Source organism: Drosophila willistoni (assembly GCF_018902025.1).
Source record: "Drosophila willistoni isolate 14030-0811.24 chromosome 2L unlocalized genomic scaffold, UCI_dwil_1.1 Seg139, whole genome shotgun sequence".
Lineage (NCBI taxonomy): Eukaryota > Metazoa > Arthropoda > Insecta > Diptera > Drosophilidae > Drosophila > Drosophila willistoni.
Genome location: NW_025814046.1, coordinates 2,040,961 through 2,065,780, shown reverse-complemented (window position 1 = coordinate 2,065,780; position 24,820 = coordinate 2,040,961). Strand labels below are relative to the sequence as shown.

The following is a 24,820-nucleotide window of genomic DNA, read 5'->3' as shown; positions in this document are numbered from 1 at the left end:
ATGAAGATTGATTAAAAGCTATAAGGTGACAGGAAAATTGCAAGCCAAGTATTTCTGAGAAAATGTTGTAGATGCTTCTGTAAAGGAGTCCAGACACGGCTGAACTCGATATACATAAAGCCTTCTACATATTTCATTTAAGACTCTAGACTCAATATTCTTGATTATATAGTGACTTTCCGTCGGCTTCTATTGGAATTACTTCACTGATGAGTCGGACCATAATGCACCACCACTTCGTCATCAATTATATCCGCTAAACTTTATAATACACAAATAAACTCTTCCTATATTGCAAAATGATTCTAAGAATTTATAAATATTGCTCCGGCCATATTTATATTTGAAGCCTATCAGCTTTGGCGTTTTCATTAGTCTGTTCAGGGAACCGAATGTAAGATCAAATAAGATTTCTTTGCCATTTTTTATTTTCATTTGTGTTGTCTCAGCATCAGACAGCTTTTACACAGAATTTATACATTAATTCTAAATCTAATTTAGTGTTTATAATAGAAATATGATATATCTTGGTTATTTGCCCCCTAAAGTATGCAGAAAACAATCAGTAAATTAGCTTTTTTACACTTAAGAAAACACATTTTCCCTCTTTACCATTAGTTTATTCGCCATTTTTTTCACAAACTCTGTTTAGATTTGCTACATAAAATCAGCATACCCAAATGGAAAGTCATCCTTTGAATGATGTCAATTTGTTTTTCTCTGATGTAGTTGTTATTTATTGACCTTGAATATATACATAGTTTTATTTTTATTTTGATTTGCAATCTATCCCAAATGGACAATAAGCAAATATTATCAAAGGTAATCATAAAATGGGGGGACCTTGAATAAAAGCAAAATAAACACAACTACCACAAACTTTTGTTCACAAAATATTGACCTAGTTCTGTCTGATACTGTGTGTGGGTTTTCATTCCTTTCGACATAACAAAAAGGAAAGCATTTAATTTATTAATAAAATTCCAAAGCAAAAGCCAAACTGCAAGCCAAGTATTTTTAATTTAAACATAAAACCTATACCAAAATAAAATCATGTAAATTTTATAGGATGTACATTGTTTTAATCGATTTGCCTTTAACCAAGTTTCAAAGCTTTCTTAAATACCATTTTTTTTATGGAAAAATGTTCGAGCTAAGTTTTGCTTAAAGTTTGTTGAAAAAGACAATTAGGTTATGAGCAGCCAAATAAGTAGTTTTAAAAGCCATTTAATTTATATTCAAATGGAAAAGACGAAAAAATTTATAGATAAAGACAATCTAGATTCTGTTTTCCTTTATTTAATAGTCATGTTTTCTCTGGTTAGTTCACCCAAAACTGATCTATGAGATAAGTCTGGGGTGAGCTTAAGCGGAATCAGAGGACAGGATATTTCTTTATGGGCTAGGAATGGATAAGTTCTTAACACTTTATAAATATCCTCAGATATCATTTAAAAACAATTTCTTGGGACTTAAACTATTTATCACAGTGAAAATTGTATTCATCAAATCTTGAATAGAGTTATCTTTATCCCATATGCAAAATAAGAAAATGCAGCACATTTAGCATATGGCTTGGAGTAAGTCCCTTGTTTCATTAGAGCCAAGTACACACACACACACACATGCACACCCAGTTGGACAGCTGTTAAAGCAAATGTGTGGCATATTTATGGGAATGCCAAAGTGCTCCCTTGGGCCATGAAGGCGACTCCTATGGGTCTCCTAAAGCTATCAACGCCAAAACGCTTGTCATGCAAACTAAATATACATACTATAGTAATAATTATTAAAGTGAGAAGATTGTGGAATGAGAGTAAGCACACACCCACTTAGATAGCCTAAGGAAATCTGTAATTTCCGGCCGCAGGCGAAAGGCAACAAATTTAATTAATTAAAAATGTAATTTCGGTTTTGTTTTTGTTGGCAGAACTTAAATGTTATTACAACTAACTTGATGGTGGGTTGCTTACTTGCTTGGTTGGTTGGTTGGTTAGTTGGAGGATTATGCAAAAACTTTGTTTCATTCATGATAACTGCAAAGTGTACACGAATATAGATATGTATATAAGTTTATATATAGGAAAAGTGTTGCAGAGCTTTTCCTTTGAGGCGATGCGTAAAGCTTTGGGAAGGATGTATGGATGGACACCCAAACACACACACACACAAGAGTTGGGGGCCAAAATGGTGGGCACGCCTCCCTTTATGCATTTTATGACGCCACCGTTGGGCGCTTTTCCAATTTGTGTAAAAAATTCAAGTTGCAGCATCGCAACATAAGACATTAATAATGCAAAAGCCGCCGCAACCACCGACATCACTCCCAAACCACCCAAAAGTAATTCAATGCCAAACACACATAACACAGACAGACAGACAGAGAAACAGAGTGAGAAAGAGCGAGAGAGAGAGAGAGAGAGAGAGAGAGACACCGAAGCTTGTCCTGGTCTCTCTCTCTTTCTCTCTCGTTAGGGGGGAGGCATCGTTAACAATAACAAATGCCAAAGCGCCAAGTTTCAGTTACATTTGCTCAGCCGTTCACAATTTTTTTCGCCAAATATCATAACAGTCCTGCGGAAGTCCTGCTGCCGTGCAGTTCGTTGTGCCGCGGAAGGATAACACTAACTAACTAAAAGGATACACCATATAACCTATGTATCTATATGTGTTGTGTGTGTGTGTACGTTTTGCCAACTTTATCTTTTATTCCGATTGTCATTATCCATTCATTTCAATTGCCTTAATGATGCAATTGCTTTAGACCCCAAAAGGCCATGCCATGCCCAAGTTTGGCAGGACATCCAAATCGGTAATAAAGAGGCAAACGAACGCTCTTTGCCTACAAATAAATCGCATTTTTCCGGCTACAGGTAAATAAAGTGTTTTATCTTTGAATAATTTATAAAGATGCATTTGGACGGCATTGAGACGACTTAAAGGTAGAAAATTATTCTTAAAGGATTAGATAGAGAGTGCTTTCTTTTAAAGGACATTGAACTTTTAAGATGTGTTTGATTAAAGTTAAGGGCTCGTATACTTAAAGTAAGTAAAAGCAGCTAAAAATCAACTACTTTCGAGTTAGAAACAAAGTGAACAACAATTGAGATTTGTTTCCCCTTTTTTGGGGAAGTGTTCGCCGAGTTTTGGTATCAAGTTTCACTTTTTAATGGAAATATTCTTTTGAAGATTTCTAGTTAATCTATTTTTAAAGTACGAAATTATGGCTTTTTATTCTCTCCGTGATTGGTAATCAACTATACTTAAAGCAGCAATTATTTTGGAATACATTTTAACTAAATTGTTGCAGTGCATTCGTGAATTAAAGGCGTCTATGAGACTAGACTTGGCATAGCCTATTACCAAACTCGTTTCAACGTTCGGAGGAGTGACAGTCTGTTTTTTTTTTTTTTGTTGGCACACACCCTGGTCTCAAGGACAAGGCAATTTAACAAAGTTTGGCAAAGGATTACTCCTATGAGTTACATATACCACAGATTATGGTTCAAGACGTACACAATCGTGCGGCTAAGCCAAGATTATTCATCTTTGGGCAGACAATCAAAAACAAAAATACAAACAAAAGATTATTTTTTATTCCCTTTCTATTTATACTCTGAAAATATACAATTCGGAGAAAATGAGAATAACATATATCTAACATTTATGAGACAAAGAACACGGCATCACTTGCAAAAAACATAATTTTTCATCTTAAAATTTAATTCAATTCGATTCAAATCGATTTAATTAGTTCCTCTGAAAGAACTTGAATCATTAGAAGATAGTTAAGATTAAAAAATATTTAAGCAACTCCTTTGAATGGTTTAAATCACTTTAACAAGTTTGGCAAAATCTGTCACTCGAAAATTTATGGTATGAAATATTGCCAAGTCAGTACGAAGAATGAAACTGAAATATGCAGCTAATTCGACATTTGTTGATCCTCTTCCATGGGGCGAAAGATAGAAAGATGTTTGCAAAAATACTTTCTTCTTTTCAAATTTGTAGCCATTTATTCACAGCTCACAAAAATGTTGTTGAGTGATCACGTATACGCCATGTTGCCGCATTTTTGCACTCAGGGAAGGCATGAATTGAATTAATATATAAATATTTGAAATGTTAAATGCACATATTTATCAAATATTTAAATTTTTTCAACTTGGCTGTTCTGTTTAGTGGTTTTTGCTTAGATGTATCCCAACAAAGGGCGAGTTAAACGTAAGGTAAAGCCAACCGATAAATAGTTGCTGAAAAAGGCAAATGCTAGCTTGTTTTCAATTTCAAACCCAAATTTATATCTTCAATAATATGGTCAGGAGGATGTCTTAAATCAGTTTATCCTGCCGAATGCTTTGGAAAGAATAGAAAGAAAAATAAATATCTGTGTGGTTTGTCGTTTTAGCAGTTGAATTTGCTAAATGTGCTTAACATAAATCAAAGTTTCATTGAATCAAATAATGTCTGATTAAGACATTTGCTTTGACCACGAAACTATATATTATCTAAAGCTGTTTGTTTGGTAGTTTTTTTTTTTGGTTTTTGTTTTAAATATCTTAAGCTTACTTATTTATTTTTGTATTTTTTTTCTCTTCTTTTTTTCGATATGTTTTTCTTTTCATTTTATTTCAGTCAACATTTCTCTCTCGTTTTTAATTGAAGGCACTTGACGGCAGGCACACACAACACAAATGAGAATAATCAGCTGGCTAAGTAATTATAGGGGTCAACCGTGGCAATGGCAACCAAAATGATGTCATATATGTGAAAAAAAAAAATTATGGAGGGAAAATAATGAAAATTGCAAAAACATGTTGTCCGCGTGTGTGTGTTCCATTTGATTGAATTTGTTGTTAAATCGATTGCCAAATTGAATTTATAGTAGCATGTAGTTGCCACGCAAGTTGCGTGCCTGATGGAATAATACTAAACATTTTCCCCCTTTCTCCCTTGCCCACTCCTTGTTGGGGCATCCTTTTCTTTTTCTTGTAGCAGCACGCATTCACTACGTGGACCGCGAGGAGCAGCAACCTTCCAGCAGCAACAGTCGCCTAACAGCCGCCAGCAGTGTCGATGGCACTTCATCGCCACCAGCCACACGGCGCATCTCGCCACACGGATCCCCCCAATTGCAGCATCAACAACGTCTGGGCAAGCATCTTAGTAAATCTGCCTCGGAATTGAATGGCCACGATTTACACAACAACGAATCGCCGCAAATTTCACCCAAACGTACCAAAAGCTCAGCATCCCAGCATCTGGGAGCAGCTTCCTCTTCGTCGACGTCGGGTGTGGCCAGTGGAGTCGGTGTACTCCAGAAGACGCACGGCTTCTTCAATAATCTAAAACATCGCTGGAGTCGTGCCAAGAGTAAAGATCGTCTTGGCCGTAAGTCACCCAGTGACTTTCTCGAAGAGAGCACCGACTATGCCGCCGATTATAGCTCTGAGAGCAGTTCCGTGACTCAAAGTCCACGTCATAGGTCCACCACAATTGGTGGCTCTCCCCTGGCCCGTGAATTTCGAGCCACTGCAAAAATGGCTCAGGTAATACAACGTTTCGGTGGCTCCATGGAGGGACGAATCGATGAGCAGCCCGAGAATGGGAATGGAACTATGCCATCTGGTTCGAATCAGACAAGTGACTATCAACTGGAAGCTCTGCAGGTGAGTAAGAAGCAATCAGTTGATTGAATTTCGCTTGGCTTTGCTTGCTTTCTTTTTTGAGTCTAGAATAAATATATTTATTGGCTTTTTCATTAGCGCACTAACAAAATTCTTTTTGAACATGAATTGTCTGATTTTTTTTTGGTTTTGCTCTGCTCTCTGCTCTGCTCTGCACCAACAACTGTAATCGACTGCAACGATATCGATTGCTACAACCTACTAAAAATCCTGCCATGGCAGGCCGACGAACTGCGTCGCAAGCGAGAGGCTCAATTACGTCAATTCGTCTTCTTTCAGCTGCGTGTGCATCTCAAATCTGGCAGCGACCTGGTGGCCATGGATAAGAATGGTAAGCCAAGACTCAACAACCCCAACCCCCATTTTATCCTCCTTTATATTTAATGTAGCAGTCACTTGACACAATGCACAATGCTAAAAGAAAATAAAAAAAAAAACTATGTCTTTTGTTTCTCTGCGGCAGGACTAAGTGATCCTTATGTTAAGTTCAAGGTTGGCGGACGTTTACTACACAAGTCGCGAACCATACACCGTGACCTGAATCCAGTGTGGGACGAAGTGTTCATTGTGCCCGTGGAGGACCCCTTTCAGCCAATCATTGTGAAGGTAAAGACCAAAGACCAGAAAGAGAGAGACACCCATCATAAATGATAGCAGGCAGTTCATACATAACCCAATTACGGAAAACCAATTTCCCAGCGTCAATTGAACTCGTCTGCTGTGGACTGTCTGTGACTGTGACATCTCAAAACCGAAATCAATTTCCGTTTTTAATTTTCTTGGTACAGGTTTTCGACTACGACTGGGGATTGCAGGACGATTTCATGGGCTCGGCCAAACTAGATCTAACCCAATTGGAATTGGGCAAAGCGGAAGATATCCATTTGCAGCTATGCGATACGAATCATGGTGATGGGAATGGCGGCGGACGTGGCAGCATGGGTGAGATACTCATCAATTTAACACTTTGGCCACGCAGTCAAGAGGATAAGGAAATGGTAAGTAGAAGAAGAAATATCAATAAATCCATCAGTCTAATGTCAAATTGGCAGCAACAATTTATCGCCTATTTATCAGCTGTTCTGATGTGTAACAGCAGATACAAGATAGATATGTATCTGCTATCGTATCTCTCTGACCCTTCTAAAAGTTTTAAGAGAAGATAGGGGGAGAGGTAGACAAACAGGGGGCAATACAAGCCAATTCAAGCAGCTTTAGTTGACTTTAAGAGGGTAGAGGTAGGTGGTAGGTAGTTTATGGCAATCGATTTCAATGTGCCACACAAAGGCAATCACCATGTAGAGTCTATTAAATATTATTCAGCATCAATGTCATTAGTTAAATGCAAAAAAAATTATACACATCTTTTCTATATTATTGCTTGTTCTTTTTCTATTTGGAAATTTCACTTCATTTAACACAAAAACTAAAAGCAAATAAGCCCTAAAGGTAAAGCTCATTAGTGTTTTTTTGTGATTTTAATTAAAAAGTAATACAAAGGGAATAACTGGTTGCTGGGTAGGTGTGAGAAAAGTGTAAAATGGGTAACCAAGTTAAAGTGAGACTTACCGAATCTTAAATACCCTTTACCAAGTAAATCACGACCTTGAATTTTCCGGTTATAAACCAAAGTATTCGATTTATTTGTTTTAAGCTAGAACTATTCAATTAACCTATTGTCAAAATGAAAGCGCTTCTCTTTTTTTAATAATTTCAAGTGTTTGTTTTTTTAATGTGTTCTTTATAACTTTCATGTTTTTTACATTATTTAAAACCCATAACCTTTTAAACTACAAAAACTAAAAAAAACCTTTGCTGTTGGCTATAATATAAAATCTTATATATTCATAAGATTTGTTGACCTCAAGCCGACTAGAACCCAGTTTTCATTATGAACCTTTAAAAGTAAAATTAATTTAATCTAAAAGTTTATTTTTATGAATGGGCCAATTAACATATATTATTTAGAAAAGCAAACATTATCTTACATATAATATTTTCTGTTTTCAACACATTTAAAGAAAGGAAAATATATAAATTAAATAATACTTTTGTTGTAGTTTTCTGTTTTCAAATATTTTCATTTAAAGAAAGGAATATTAAAGAAAGGAATATTTATAAAATAAATAATACTTTTGTTGTAGTTTTTGGTTAGGACCGATGACAGTCTTGCTGTTTATATAAACCCTTTTTTTTGAAATTGCCTTCTATGTATACTTATGATTCATAACCAGATATCCAATTCAATCAAAGACTCAATCAGGGTACAAATTCTGAAAACATTTTTATTTTCATGGCATTGTATTAGTTGATGAATAGTTAAGAACTTTGAATTGCATATGTACTTGTGTATACAGTATACAGTGGTGGTCACAAAAATATGACGGTTTACAGATTTTAAACTTAACTTCTTATTTTTTTGATAGTTTTTCAGTAATTTAGTTGAAATTGAGAAAATCAGAAAGTCCGAAAACTGAAAACGTCATAGATTCATGACCACCACTATATACCCTGACATAAACATAAAAGAAATAGTTTTTATTGTGAAAGCATTAATAACACTTTATGCTTTTATTATAGAACATATTATAATTATGAAACAAATGCTAATTAAAGTTCACTTTAATGACATTAAAAAATAGCAAAAATTTGTTACATTTCTGAATAAAAAAAGTTATGTTCACATTTCAATGCATTTAATTGAAATCAATTAATTATAATGAAATGATTTATAATAATAATTAACAGCAATAAAAATTTCAATAAAAAACTTAATTTCATTAGCTCTAGACAGAATTGATTGAGGAGATTAGTAATATCGATAGTGTTGGGGCTTCTATGACATTGAAGGCAATGGAAAAAGTTAATTAAATGATAATTTCATTAATTAAATGTATGCCAATAATATCAAAATGTAATGACGTTAGTCAATAAATTGTGATATGCATTACATGAATTAATTTAGATTAAGCTTGTCTTAAAATAGCGCAATTCATTTGCAAGACATAATAAAGAGTATTCAAGAGTCGTTGCCTTGTCTTGAATTACTTTCGCAATTAAATGAGCAAAGTTTTAATGATGAAGTGCCACTGATAATGACAGTTTTTGCTCTCCTTCTCTGTCTGTCTCTTACCACAAACAAACATGACCTACGTTGAGTTATGAATGAGTGTTATTTAGTTTCGGAAAGCTGTCTGAGTTGACTTTTGAACGCTTGTTGAGTGCCCATGACTAAATGTATGGCATGTTGAGAGCGTATTAAACTTAAACGTCAAAGTAAACACATAATAAACCGGGAAAATTGAAGTTAAGCCAGTTGTACTCACTCAATATCACCCTTGCTCCATGAGTTTTTGATAGAGTTACTTCAGGGCCAAGCCCTCGCACCTTGTGCGATTGCCAGTGCCGGGTTTAGTCATTGTTTAAACGTCGTGGGGCAAGTAAAGCTTTCTTGCCGATCATGTTGGGCTCCAATTGGTCTGGAGGGTATTCACACATGTTGATTAAACATCTGCGCCAGCAACATGGCGAACTGCGAGATCAACTGGAACAGGCTAGTGAGGAATTTAAAGAGGTCAACCAACATACATACATACACATCTGTCTATATGAAGTGACACAATTGTCAATTGTTTGTTTGTTTAATTTTTATTATTATTTCAGCATTTTCAACGCAACTCGAAATTGGCCGAGTCATCGAAGCGTTTGAAATCACAAATCTGGAGCTCTGTGGTTACAATATTACTGGTGAAGGCCAAAGATTTGCCACTGGCTGAAGATGGCAGTAAGCTGATTGACACACACTTTAAATTTAGGTGAGTCTCTGGAATGAATTAGTTTGAATTGAAGTGAACTGACCCAAGTTTCATTTACAGATTGGGCAATGAGAAATACAAGAGCAAGTCTTCCTGGACAGAGCGTTGGCTGGAGCAATTCGATTTGCATTTGTTCGATGAGGATCAGAATCTGGAGTTGGCTCTATGGAATCGCAATACTCTGTATGGCAAGGCCATTATCGATTTGAGTGTATTCCAGAGAGAGACAACTCACGGCATATGGCGACAATTGGAGGATTGCTCTGGAGAAGTCTTCCTGATGCTTACCATAAGCGGCACAACAGCTCTGGAGACCATAAGTGATCTGAAGGCGTTCAAAGAGGATCCACGAGAAGCCCAACTATTACGCGATCGTTATCGTTTCCTGCGCTGCCTGCAAAATCTACGTGATGTGGGTCACCTGACAGTCAAGGTCTTCGGAGCCACAGGTTTGGCTGCTGCGGATATTGGTGGTAAATCGGATCCATTTTGTGTTCTCGAACTGGGCAATGCTCGTCTGCAGACGCAAACGGAATACAAGACATTGACGCCGAATTGGAATAAGATTTTTACCTTGTAAGAGTTGAATAATTATTTCTAAATGAGATTTATACTAATTCTTATGCATTTCTCTCATAGCAACATCAAGGACATTACACAAGTTCTGGAGATCACGGTCTTTGACGAGGATCGCGATCATCGTGTGGAGTTCTTGGGCAAATTGGTCATTCCTCTGTTGCGCATCAAAAGTGGCGTCAAGCGTTGGTATACCCTAAAGGATAAGAATCTCTGTGTGCGAGCCAAAGGCAATTCTCCGCAAATTCAACTCGAATTGACCGTAGTTTGGAATGAAATCCGAGCTGTCTGCCGTGCCCTGCAACCCAAGGAGGAAAAACTTATACAGCAAGAAGCAAAATTCAAAAGGCAATTGTTTCTACGCAATGTTAATCGTCTCAAGGAGATTATAATGGATATATTAGATGCTGCCCGATATGTTCAGTAAGTTTATTTACTTAGTTGATGAATTGGTGACTTCTAAATGGAATTTTCCATTTACAGGAGCTGCTTTGAATGGGAATCACCTATAAGATCGAGCATAGCTTTTGTTCTATGGATAGTAGCCTGTGTCTATGGCGATTTAGAGACAGTTCCTTTGGTTCTACTGCTAATTATACTAAAGTAAGTCATTAAATATGTTCTTGTGTATAGATTTTAACTAATCTTAATCTTTGTTATAGAAAATGGCTGATACGTTTAATTACGGGCACTACAGATGCCAGTGCTGGTCACTATGATTACGAGTACGATGAGGATGATGATGATGATAAGGAGAAAGAGGAAAAGAAGTCAATTAAAGAACGTCTGCAGGCCATTCAAGAGGTCTCACAGACTGTACAAAATACAATTGGCTATTTGGCCTCCTTAGGCGAAAGCACCATTAAGTAAGTAGATGAAGAGATTTCCAAAGAGTTATATCTTAAATATAATTTTTTGTCCTTTCTTCTAAGCACATTCAACTTTTCCGTCCCCGAGTTAACTTGGTTGGCTGTTGTGTTGCTATTGGGAGCCATTTTGGTTTTGCATTTTGTGCCATTGCGTTGGCTCCTGCTATTTTGGGGCTTTATGAAATTCTCCCGGAGAATATTGCGACCAAATACGATACCAAACAACGAGCTGCTAGACTTCCTATCACGTGTGCCCGACAACGAGGAGATTGTAAGTAATGAAAGCGATTCAAGATTTCAATCTCCTTGATCCCTTAAGTCAAGTGTTTAAAATGCTACGAAAATGTATAACTAATTTTCCTATTTCATGTTGACAGAATCAGTATCGTGAATTACCTCCAACGGCACCCACCGATCAGGCACGGAATAATCCTAAAAAGAAACTGAAAGGATCATAGTCTATAACAAGCGCTGATGCGGCATTGGAGCCGCTAATGACCAGCGCTAGTGGAAGTGGTGGGAGTGGCTCACATTATCAGTTTATGCAGCGCTTCCGGGCCAACACCAGTCAACTGAAGCACAAATTTGGCCAGGCCAAAAGCTTGAGTCTGAGCCATAGCGAATTCAATTAGGACACCAAAAAAAAAAATTAATGTTCCATTCACACACTTAAAAATGCACCAAACATAAGAAAAACAAGTTAGTTTGCTTAAAGAGAAAAGAAAAAAACTATTTACACTCAATTATTATTGTAAATACACTAAAAAAAAAAAAAAAAAAAAAAGTTAGGCAACAAAAAAAATGATGAAAATTGTACTTTATTGAAAGCATTGCATGGTACCTAAAGGTTTATCTCTACTCTAAAACTTTACTCAAATACACACATCTAAATAGATATATATATATATATATACTATATATATATTTAACAATTTAAAAAAAAGATTACATCAATTTATGGCTACAACAACCAAGCAATTCCTTTTTGCCATTAAATTATTTATATTATGTATATTTCAATTTGTGATATTTTTCGAAAGAATTTGCTACTTAGGCATACTAATTATATGTGACTTAATCCAAATATACATTTGACCTTTTGAAGCTCCACCCCAGAAACAAACACTCACCTCCCATACACACACACACACACATACACAATCAACTTAATTATTCCCATAATCGAATATATATTTATATATTTACCTCTTAATTATAAATCAATTGCACAATGAATGATTTAAGGATGCTTTTTATTTACACCAATTATATATATTTATATATAAATAATTTCATCCAAACAATTGTTCAAAACATTTTCTTACCTATTTACATATATACATACATATATATAGAGTATAGTATATAATACCTAACTACCTAATATATACCTTTAAAAGTGTCTAAGATAATCATGAACAAGAGCAAACAAAAACCAAATGCCATAAATTGTACTTAATTGCAAAAATTTTATGTATGTAATCCACTCCGAATTATGATCTGATCAATTTTAGATAGTCAAACTATTTTGTAATCCACAAAGAAACAATAGTTAAATTAATATAAACCAAAACGAGATCCAATCCAATCCGATCCGATTCGATATGATCAAGATGATGAACAACAGAGTTTTTTATATATACATACAAAATATATATATATATATACCAAGAGAAAAACAAGTAAACAAAACAAAAACTCAATTAATTATTATGTATATTTAGCACCTAAGTTAAGTTTGTTATTTTTCAAAATATGAACAGCAAAATAATACAAAAAATATTTTTGGATTTCGCTCAAAACTAAAAAAAAGAAAATAATGCAAATCTTTTGTTTTACTCGAGTGGCTCTCAAACTGTGCGAACAGTGGCTTCAAACTGTTGCTCTCAAACTGTTCATTTACTCAAAATATCTGCAATGACTTTCAAAGTTTCATCTAAAGGTAAGTTAAGGTTTTTGTCTTAAAAGTAGCTATGTTAAGAAATTATCTAGTTCATATAAAGTCTAGAAATTGTTGGAAATCGTTGGATAAACAAAATTTGACACTATCATTTTCCAAATGGAAGTCCATTAGTTTTTTGGCAGTCTTATCGTAGAAACGCACAAGTCAAAACCATTTTGTGGTTTGCCCTCATTATTTTCTGTTAAACATATAAACCCACAAACTAGTAAATTTGACAATAATGATTCTTATCTATTTTCTCTCTCATATTTTATTTACAATGGCCCAACAAATCACTTAAACTTTTCTTCGAAAGATCTTAAGAGTTACTCTAAAACTGTAAGCTTTCTTTCAATCCGCTTTTGTTATTGTTGTTGTTGTTGTTACTCTGTGGCTTGGTAGATCAAAAGCAGCTTTCTTACCAAGCACACGAAAGCTTACGAAAAGAAACTTACCATACTAAATTTGTTTTTACTTTCGTTGGCCTTCAATGAGAAATGGGGTGAAGACCAAAAATGCCAATGCCAAAAATAGGTGAAAGTGAAAGTAAATACAGCCAGTGATTATAAAACTGTACGATTTCAAAGCCTTTGTTATTTTATGTCTGGATTGTGCTATAACTTCGCGTTGTATTTTTTTTAATACTCTCATTATATATCTTAGCTTCATTTGGATCGGACGACGATAAGACATAACTGCCTTAAAAGTAAAAAATTATTTATTTATTTATTATTATTTATTATTATACAAAATAATATAATAACTAACGGGTAAAGAAAGCTAGCTACTAAAAATAAAAAATTGGTATGAATATAAGACTCAAATTCAATTTATTTTTAATAGTTATCGTTTCTTACATTTCTAAAAAACATCTTTACATTGAATTTAATACTTAAAAAAATAATACAAAACTCAAAAATGACCATTCAACATTTGATTTAGATTTAAATTGTTTTTTTTATTATTTTTTTAATGCCTTTTTAGGAAGGCTTGAGAGTTATAGTTACATCTTTGCGATCTCTAATTGTAGTTAATTTTTCAAATTGTTGAAAACTAAAATATAGAAACATAAATTCAATAATATTTTTGAAAATACCAAAAGTGAAGGCAAAATTTATTTTGTTTATAATTTAGTTTATACTTTAATAGATCTTAATTTACTAGAAAATAGTTTGAAAATTTCTAGAAAATATTTATAGAAGGAATCCAATCGAGAAATGCTTTAGAAATATAAAGTATCTTAAAAGATGGATAGGTAATACAATTAATATTCTATTAACATACACGAACCATACTAAAAAAAGAAACTGTAACAGTTCGTGAGGTATACGATTTAGTTTAGTCCTAAAGGGAGTCTGACTAAATCCCCAAAACACCCCCTGGGTCCGTTCAATTTACACAAAAATTGGTTGCATTTGCTTGAGGGAAGGGTATTTAAAGGTATTCATCGGATTTCAAGTTATTCAAAGGTATTTATAATGACCAAAGTTAGTCCAGTCTTCTGTTTAAAATATATAACAAAGAAAAATCAAATGATCTGCGACATATTAGAACATTTTAATGTTCAAATACATTTTAAGTGATTTTGATAAGAAGTAAGTAGATTGATTCCATTGCATTTTGTAGAATTTGCAAAATGAATTACTTTTTAATAACTATATATTGTAAATTGACCTAATTTTGCATAAAAGTAATCTGTTTGATTAAAAAAATAAATCAATTTTGCAATCAAATTTATCTGATTTCTTTCTATTCAATTTTAAAATTCAAATGAATACTGTTTGATTCAGATATTCTTATTGTTTTTGAATTAATGGAAATATGTTGTTGCAACCGATTCGATAAACACTTTATTATTTTCGTACATGGCATATGGATAAACAGATGTTGTTGGTTTCAGTTAGTTTCATTTATAATATTTGCTCAGCTTGTTTCGGTTTGAAATTGACCTTTTCTTCTATTGATTTGCGCCTCGAATTTGCCAATTGCGCCAAGTATCGTGCATAACAAAATTTGCACGCGAAATTTCCAAATATATATATACATATATATATTTTTTTTTGGTTTTTCTATTTTTGGTTATTATTATTATAAATATTTATGTGTATATATAAGTATATGTATTTCTTTTTCAAGTTGGTTTTTGTTTACCCCTGAAGCATTCGCAATACCCAACAATTTGATATTTTTATTTGTGCTGCAAAGAGAAAAAAAAAGCAACTTGAACTGATTTGCCCTTTCTTTTCGTTTCTTTTGAGATGCGTTCAATTGTATCATAATATTTTATATATATATATATATATGCATATGTTTGTATTTATAGCCGATGTGCTTGTTGTTGTTGTTCACATCAAATCGACATGCATGAAATTGCAACTGAAGTTGGAGCTGCGTTTCGCAAATCTCGGCCAATTTACGGAACGCCTGGCCCGGTCTGGCCTGGGCCTGTCTTGGCCTGTCCGGGGGCCTGGATCTTATGCAATGTATATACATTTTTTTTTCTTTATTTTTGCCATTGGCGTCAACGACGTTATGCTTTATCAAAAAAAACGACGCATGGACTTGATTTCACCCAAGAGAACCAGCAACCCGAAATAAAGAAATCGATGTCTGGCAACGGAGACAAGAAGATGATGCTTTTCTGTCATGATTTTGTCATTATGCCATCAGATAATGATGATGGGTCGTTTCTGTTACACTCTGGCAGTGCGTTAGGCTAAGTGCATTTCAATTGGGAAGCGAGACAAATTGAAAAACGAGGACATCAGCGACCCCCCCTTTTTAAAGTGCTTGCATAAGAGGGCCAAAATGCTTGTCAATTGTCAAGAAAGAAAGACCAAATCAAAGTAAACCACAAACCTGACATCAGCAACACCTTATCTAACTCCATAAAGTGCAATTCAGCGTATGATTAACATTAACAGCAACAATAACTATGTACAACACCAGCACCATTGACCGAGTGAGAGCTCGTCTCTTTTAACAATTTACACTTACAACCCAAAAATAAAAAAAATTAAAAAAAAACCAAAAACCAACAAGAAAGTGAAGCATTAAAGCGCAAAAACTATAAGCATGAAGAGGTCCAACAGCAAAAACAACAACCTGACCAGAAAGGTGTGTGTGTGTATGTGTACATATGTGCGTATCAAGTATACGCCACATTGTACAATGCTCATTAGGCAGGCAAAACATTATTGTTTCTATTCAACTAATTTCCATGTCAAACAGCAAAAATTTCACCCACCACCATATGCGAGCAGGCAAGCAAAGCAAAGCAAACACTTCAAAACGATCAAAGTGATTCAAAAAATTGAAATAACAAATATTTGAAATTTGTCTGTATATACTAGGTGCAGCCATTTGAAGTGCCAGAGCAAAGGCGGAACCCAGAAAGTTAGCGATTACTTAACAGAAGTCTAAGGAGGAAGTTTTACTTCCATTCAATTATAAGAAAAGTGGGTCAGCAAAAACATTAAAAAGTTGACACTTAACTGACTAGAAGCACAATTTTTACGAGCCCAACTCAAATTACCAATGTCAACTAAGGCATCTTTAAGATGGACGCCATTTTTGCTTATTGTGGTAGGTCAAAATGGTCATAAAATACACTAATGGAAACAACTTTATGGCCTCTTTTATGTAGTGTGCTGCAAAATGGCAATCTGGAAAATTCTGATAGTCCTGAGAAAACTATTTCAAGTCGGCTATAATCTAGCACTAATCTAATGCTGAATCCTGGTCCCAGATAAAGCAACAAAACCATTGACAATTTAAAGTAAAATATAAATATTAGACTCTTCACGTCAAATACCTCGATACAGCGCTGACAAGAACAACTTTGAAACCTTTCTTAAACTCCTTTTATTAAAGGCATAATCATTATGAATAATTGTGTATAATCAGGTTTTCTTTTGCAAAAATTGGCAAAACTATAAGTCTTTGAGGTTTTGGCCCAAATTTAAAAGAAGGATATGATTTTTCAAAATGGTTCAAAATCAGTAAGAATAAAAGATTCGCAAGGATAAGGATAATTAATAATTTTGCAGAAATCAAAAAAATTATTTTTGACGATTAAATTTTTTTTAAATTAATGTGCTTACTTTGTTGTTGTCAATTTTGAGTTGAAAGTTTAATCTAATTATGAGCACAATTTAACTAATATTAATGCGGTAGGAAACCATCGGAAATTTTGAAAAAATTAATTTCAATTCAATTTTTGAAGAACATCATGTTGGTCTCAATATTTTGCCATAAATTACCAAAATAAAGGTCAACGGCTTCTTTCAATAAAAAAGTAGATAAATGAACTTTAGAAATCGGTTAAAAAAAATTGAAGATTTTTAGAACTGGATATATTTTATAATTCTTTAAAATAATATTTTGTGATTCCAACTTTATTCAAACAATTTCTAAGGGATTTTAATCTTTTTATCAAACACTGACATGTTTAAAATTTAAATAACTTAATTTATTTAAAATATGAAAAATATCTAACTAATTCTGAAGTTCTTTGACCAAGTTTGCTACACATATAAAGCCATCTCACCTTTTTGTGCTACCTTTGAAATACTATTCTGACAGAAGTTGAACCTTGAGCCGACTTCAATACAATAACTGATAAAAAGTATAAGTATAAGGGAAAAACTGCATACCATTAATATTTTCATAAATTGTTCAAGTTCCTAATAAATGTTAAATCGATGAATAAATTTTGATTTACAACAGTCAGTTTTGTGCCCATAAAAGAGGTTGATAACTCTGAAATGAAATGTAGTTTTAGCCATATCTTTTAGTTCGGTACGTACCACAACTTTTACAACTGTTTTTAATAGCTTAATTCATATTTCCGCATTTTTTGCTAAACTTAAACTTTCGATATACCTCATAAGTCTCTGGCAAATGCATTAATCTTAAAATAGTTTGTTTTATTTTAATTAAATTTTGTCCTTCTCTGCTAAAACATTTTATGAATGAATTCAAATCTCGATGGCACAGAATGACCCAATTTCCTGAAAGATGAGATATTTTCATTGTAGAGTAAATTTTAAACTCGTTTTTTTATCTGCATACCAGAGCGTAGATCCATCTACACTCATGTGTGTCTGTAGGTAGGAAAGGAGCTCAGTGTGCCAGACTGAGCAGAGTGTGACATGATGATTGACTCGTTTGGCCGGCAGTAATATAATTTCATTTCCGGCAGCACGTAATTGGAATTACATTTCTTCTCTTTTTTTTTTTTTTGATTTTATTTTTGGCAGTGAAATGTTTGGCTCGATAATTACTTTCATTGGGTTGAAATAATTATTTTTGCTTTTGGCCAATTATCTCTATGGGTTTTCTCATACACACACTAATCTATGTATGTATATCGGATGCAAACTGAAGAGGCCACTCAAAAAAACTGAATCGAAACAAGAAAAACACATAAACATACATGGTAAATTAATATGCAATGCACTGAAAGCCCAGTCAGTTAGTCAGTTTAATCAGTCGCTGCACTACCAACTAGGGAAAGGAAAGTGAAATTACCCCCCGTCAATTTGTTGGAATGATTCAATTCGATTCGTTTTCGATTTCGTTTGCCTTTCAATTCGTTTCTAAGTTTGGCTCTGGCTTTTTGGATTTTGGCTTTGGCGCTCTTAAATACGTCTCATGCATAATTATTATGCATAATGCTATAACATTCCAATATACCAACAGATATATGTACATAGGTATGTATATTGTCGGCATCGAGGCCTATAGTTTAAATTGTCGATTTTCGTTTTGTCGTCATGTGGCCAGAGAAATTGAAAATCTTTTTGAAAGTGTTGGAAATAAAAACCAACAACAACCAAAATTATTTATACACATGTATGTAGAGTGTGTGTGTGAGTGTGTGTGTGAGTGTGTGTATAATTATGTACATTCCAGATGACCGTTTAAAGCAAATGTTTTGCCTCAGTTTTTTTTTTTTTGTTTTGTTTTCTGTTTTTTTTGGTCACCGTATTACAAAATTGTAATTGCACCTGCCAGAGAGCTGGAATGATAAATATTAGTAAACATTAAGGGAAACAAGACGAATGAATGCTCTCAGCAAAAGTGTTTTAAAGATCTTATATTATAGTCAGCTAATGTGTTTTAAAGATCTTATATTAAAGTGCAGTAGAAAATTCCAAATCCGATGGAATATTTGATATTCCGACCATGGGCTTATCCCTGATATTAATAATGTTTCAATTAGATACTAAAGTTAAGCTTAAAAGGCGCATAAGATGTTCTTTACGCTTAGGTAGATCTAGGGCTGTAAAATTGGGGCAACTGTGCCCCTTAAAGTATGCAATAGGCTGGAAAAGTATTCGTTGTGTTCCACAAATTGTTAACTCTTCAGTTGTCTTGTCGCTTTAAAAATGTCTATAAAGACTTTCTCATAACCAAAGGACATTTTAAAATTTCTTTATATAAAATATCTTTTTTTCTTTATATAAAAATTTCCTGCAATATATTTTGCATACTTTTCTTTTGTAAACATTAAGAATATATTTAAAATTGGCCCGCTCATCTCCTAAGCGAATTATTCCCCCGATAACCGAATTTGGTCACACTAAAAGGGTATGATATACTGGGGCGGGGTACGGGCACACTCTCTCGAAATATAGGCAATAAGACCACATGTGCAATTAATTTTAAAAAGAATAAAGTCCGAAAATATAAAGACAATCCCAAGAGATTAATAGCTGAAATTAGAGTTTACACTTTAAAAATAATGCCATTAGGAATTTTATACATTTTTTTGTGAGCAGCAGAAAATGCGTTAAAATATTCAGTAGAATAAATTCACTTTAAAGGCCTCGTAAATCCTATATTTAAATGAAAAATTTACAAGATATTTTTCATGGAAATAAATTTATATATGAAATATGAATTTTTGAAAATTTTTGTAAATTTATGTACATAATTCTAATTAAACTGTTCGACAATGTTAGTGACAAATCATTTTTAATGGTCATTAACTTACAAGTTATGACTCAAAAACCATCATAACCATCATTATGAAAAAAAAGGTTCAAAAATTATTATATATTTTATCTAATAATTATTAGATAAACATCAATTATAATTGACAGAAGAGCTCTGTCAGTTTCAGGGCTAGAAATTTCATAAAAATCTATTAATATTTAATAAAAGTAGTTTGAATACTTAAATAGGCATTAAATAGGTTAATAAATATATTATGAAACACGAGCCTAACTTAATACATGCAAAAAGGAAGATATAAAATGCAATATAATTCCCAGATATTACCTATAAATTATGTAATATCACTTAAATAGACTTTAATATTTAGTGAATAGTTTTTAACTCTACAGAAAAAAGTTATTACCAATTGATTTATATAACATATAATTAGACAAAAAGTATAGTAAAAAAGTTTATTGACAGCTAAAGCAAATGCCAAATTTTTAATTCATATATGTAAAAGAGATTTTCCATGTTTAGATAAGAGCTTAATAGTTGCGATTTAAAAAAGATTTTCATGTTCCTCCTTCCCCACATTTGTGTGTTATATCCCAGTCAATCTACCCTATCGGCAGTTTGGTCACCTATCAGTCGACATCGGTGAGATCAACATGACAATTTGAACAGCTCGAACCGGTGAGTAAATGTTTAGCTAACCCAAATCTGCTTCAAGACAAGGAAGAAACTCAGGCGACAAACTCCTAATAAAAATAAACACACACACAGAGAGACATGACCACATAGCAACACTTTCTGTGTCTCTTGGGGTAACTCTGGAGGCAATCCAGTTTAGATTTTGACCAATGCTTGGGAGCAGGAAGTGCTTTTTTTTTCGTTTTTTCGTTTTTATTTGGCCAACGACCAAGCCAACCAACCAAAATCATCAACCAGCAAGAGCAGCAGCAGCAACAGCAAAAAGTTGTTGCAGTTTCGTGCACCAAAAAAAATACAAAATTAAATTACATTCGCCTTACGACGATGCGTCGACGCATCGACTGGATCTCTCCTGGCTAACTCTACTCCGTGTAGCCACCTGCTTTCTTTATTACATAATTACTGTTATTTATGTTTTCTTGTCAATAGTTGCATCAGTTTTTTATCTCTCTCTCTCTCTGACTATCTTTGCCAAATTGCTGCTCCAAATTGGCTAAACGAAAATTCTACACTTAATTAAACCAACAAAAGACAAACTCAATTAAGTTTATTTATCTTGTGGCTTGTGGGAAAAACTATGCCAAAATGTTTGACTTGAATTTTATGCAAATCTTGTGGCAAAGAGTCTTTTCCGCATACTCTCGGAAAAACGACTCCACAGAGCTTGGGAAAACAGATTCAAGTAAATTCATAAACAAGGCTGAAGGTCGCTAACTAACAAACTAAGCCAGTTGGCATTTCTGTTTTTGTTTTTTTTTTGCCATTTGGCTCATTCGCCTTGGGCGTGTGAGACGCCCACCTGCATCAGTGCTCCCTTCCACCGTCCCTCGAACCGAGCACTTGGCCAACAAGATGCCAAACAAAAGCATGTCTCTGGCATGTCTGACACCTGTGAAAAGGTTAACATGGAAGGCAGATAGCAATTTGATTTAATTGTTCCCCGCTGCTGTCTGATTTCGATTGATTCTCTCTCCCTCACTCACCCTCTCTCTCTCCCTCACTCAGCCTCTCTCTCTCTCTCTTACTCATGCTGATCGCATAGAAAATGAAAGTGGTTTTAGTTTTGCGTTCTAAACTGGCTAACGGATGTTGATTTCATCTTGTACACACACACACACACACACACACACACAGTTGAATGACTTCAATCCGAAATAAATTGAAAAACATAAAAAAAGGAAGGTAAATTTAATCACCGGCATATCACATAACTCTTTTGCCACATACATAACTCATCTATGCCCCCCCCCATATCCCTCCCACCTACTATCTACTGTGTGAGTGTGCGTGGGGGAATGGGCCAAACAGGTGAGTTTTATGACAAGTTGACTGATTGAATTTGCGGTGAAGCTGCCACCAACTCTCGCCAGTCAATGCACTTTCAATTGCAAATTGAAAGATGAATGATGAAAGAAAAAAAAAGGCCAACATATTGCCAGACAAGTCGCATCAGTGTGACTAAAATGGTTGTTGTTGTTGGTGTTATCATTATCTAATGCCTAAATTTTGCTATACGCTCTGTCAGTTTATATGCTAATTAACTGAATCTGCTATTTCCACGATCCATAAAAAGTCTCACTAGATATTAACTAAAACAAACAATTGTATAGCGGAAATTGTTTAGCTGAGATGAGAATTTTTTAATTGTTTTATAGAAATATCTTCATTGGCGCATTTAAGGCCAATTCCAATTCCGATTCTTATATGTAAACAAAAGAAACTAAGACTCATGAAAACTGAAGGGCAAGAATTTGCTGAGTAAATGAAAACAAAAAAAAAAAAACAAAAACACTTTGAAAAATGTTTCCCCTAGACAGAGCTTAAAACAAAACTTATTCCATTAACTTAACCAACTTTAATCTTGTTTAAAGTATGTTACTTTTTGACTTCAATTAAAATGGACTTATCCCTCGATTTATAATTACATTTTTTACAAATTGTTATGCTAACGTGGTTTGAATTTTGAAAATCATTTCTTGATCTTTGTTTTCTGTCGGTTTCATTTAGTGATTGGATTTATTATTTGAACTTGAGCCTAATTGAAAACGATTTGCTTTACAGTTAAAAAAAAAAGTAAAATGTATTGTCTTTAATTTGATTATCTATCTGATATCCAATTTTTGGGTTCATATGTATGTACATTTCCCTATAGTTTCATTTGGATCTATAAGTACAATTCTCTAAATTTGTATTGTATTGTATTGTATTAAAGTATAGGATATAGTTGTAAACTATCAACCTAACTATATTTTACAAGCACTGGCAACTAAGGCCTTCGGCTTAGACGAAAACTACATCCATACACTAGCCTGGGATTCGAACCCAGATCCTCGTTGTTCAGTTGACTAAATGACTAGGCCACTTAGACAACTCATCTACCGAGGACTGCTTCTCTAAATTTATATTTTAAAATATATTGAAAAACTTATATGACTAAGCTATCTAATAAATCATAGAAAATTTATGTAGCTAATAAGGAAATAAAACCAAAAAATACACAAAATATATACATTCCTTTTTGCATAATAACAATGATGTGATAACAAATAAATCATAAAATAGAAGAATAAGAACGTAAATGAATTTAAGAATTATGTTTTAGAAAAAGTAAAAGTATACAAAATATGTAAAAAGTCATTATACTAAATTAAAAAAAAAGAATATGTTAAGTAAAATTTTTGTATACAGAATAGATATCTTTGAGTTTTTAATAAATAATGCTTTAAGGGTCTTACATTTAACAAGGAAATTTTTAAGCTGTTAAACATGCTTTTTTAACCTTTTTTTTTGTGCCATTAAAATTTGAATCTTTTTATCATTAATTCTGGAATTAAACGTATATAATTTTAATAACTTAAACAATTTTTTGGTCATATAGTGCTAGAAAATAGGTTACAACACAAAAAAAGGTACTCAGTTGGTCAAAACAATTTTGGCAGACAGAGTGCTCTGGCATCAAAAAGGGAAGAAACATTTTTAAAACATTTTAGCTGAAAGAGGATTATTTGAAAATTTTGAAAAATATACACTTTATATAAATTTGAACAAAATTGTGAAATTGTGAAATAAAATAATATTCTTTTTCCTTTTAAAATATACTAGTTCATTTCATAATCCCTAATTGAGTGAATGTATCCTGAAAATTTCTGGACGAGTATTTGCCAAAAACTTACATAGAAATTTTTAAAAAATTATAAATAATTTTTAAAGAACGTCATTAATAAATCTAATATAATTTTTGTTAAAATACTTTGTCAACTTTAGCTTTACAAAAATATTTAATTAAATAAATGTTGATCAAATCAATTTTTTCAGATTTTAATTGAAACTGTGTTTTAATTGAAAAGACTTTATTCTAAACAATAAAATGTTGTTTTTACCTTTATGCGACTTTGTTTTATGTATTTGAAAAGACTTTATTCGATTTACTTTAACATTTGTCTGCAGATCATTAAAAAGTGGAACATATCACTCCATTTGTATACCCTCACACCCTGTAAAAAGCATAGATCAAACAAACAAATCAATTAAAAATCATAACTCATTATGGAATTTTTGTTGTAACATTGCCCGACCTTGAGTGGCCCCAATGAGTACTAAGCCAATTAAGACTAGATGGCCATAGATCGAAGCTGGCAATGAGTCAGAATTATATGGAGCTTTGTTTTGTTTTTTTTTTTTTCTTATTTGGGTCTCAATTGATGTCGGCGATTGGCCATCATGAATCATGAGACACATATGCAACGGTGCACAACAAATCGATTTTCCCAGCCACATAAAGAAATACAAAGAAATAAAATAGATAAAAGACACCAAGCAAGCACGACAGAAAAAGAAGAAAAAAAAAACTAGTTGTCGTGGTTACATTGCAAAACTGGCTCACTTAGACAAGTTAAGCGACATTTATAGCCGCAACTAATTTGCATTCAATTGAGAGACATAAATAAAGAATTTCAATAACCATAATGAAGCTGCATATGAATATTGAATTCTTGTGGCCAAATTCAATTTAAAATATTTCCTAAACAATAATGTCAACAGAAATGAAAAAGGAGGGAAGCATCTTGGCAAGTTTGTTGCTTCAGTCTTTTGTTTTGGGGGGCGACAAGCTACAATTTGGTTTGAGCCACTTTTGGGCCTTAAGCGGTTTGTTTTTGGCTCTGCTGCTGCTGCCTGCTGCTGCTTTTGTTGTGGTTGCTGTTAACTGCAAAAGCGGCAAGAGCAACAGCAGCGGCAGCAGCAGCCGAGCCAGTGGCAGTGGCAGCGACTGAGGCA

General features: G+C 33.6%; 1 protein-coding gene across 3 annotated transcripts; it reads left to right on the top strand.

The window, feature by feature from the left end:
• Positions 1 to 2,755: 2,755 nt before the first annotated feature.
• On the top strand, positions 2,756 to 11,696 carry LOC6638340 (multiple C2 and transmembrane domain-containing protein). Of its 3 annotated transcripts, none has more exons than XM_047009478.1 (12): positions 2,756 to 2,873; positions 4,999 to 5,669; positions 5,910 to 6,018; positions 6,151 to 6,293; positions 6,476 to 6,685; positions 9,351 to 9,502; positions 9,563 to 10,078; positions 10,142 to 10,501; positions 10,562 to 10,681; positions 10,741 to 10,944; positions 11,011 to 11,218; positions 11,325 to 11,696. In XM_047009478.1, exons 1-12 carry the CDS (start codon positions 2,783 to 2,785, stop codon positions 11,403 to 11,405), a joined length of 2,865 nt encoding a protein of 954 aa, XP_046865434.1. In that variant the 5' UTR covers positions 2,756 to 2,782; the 3' UTR covers positions 11,406 to 11,696. The 3 variants fall into 3 exon arrangements, with proteins under 3 accessions (XP_046865434.1, XP_023033045.1, XP_023033051.1); XM_023177277.2 differs by having other exon boundaries at positions 4,996 to 5,669; XM_023177283.2 differs by having other exon boundaries at positions 2,762 to 2,873; positions 4,996 to 5,669; positions 5,967 to 6,018.
• The last annotated feature ends 13,124 nt before the right edge of the window (positions 11,697 to 24,820 follow it).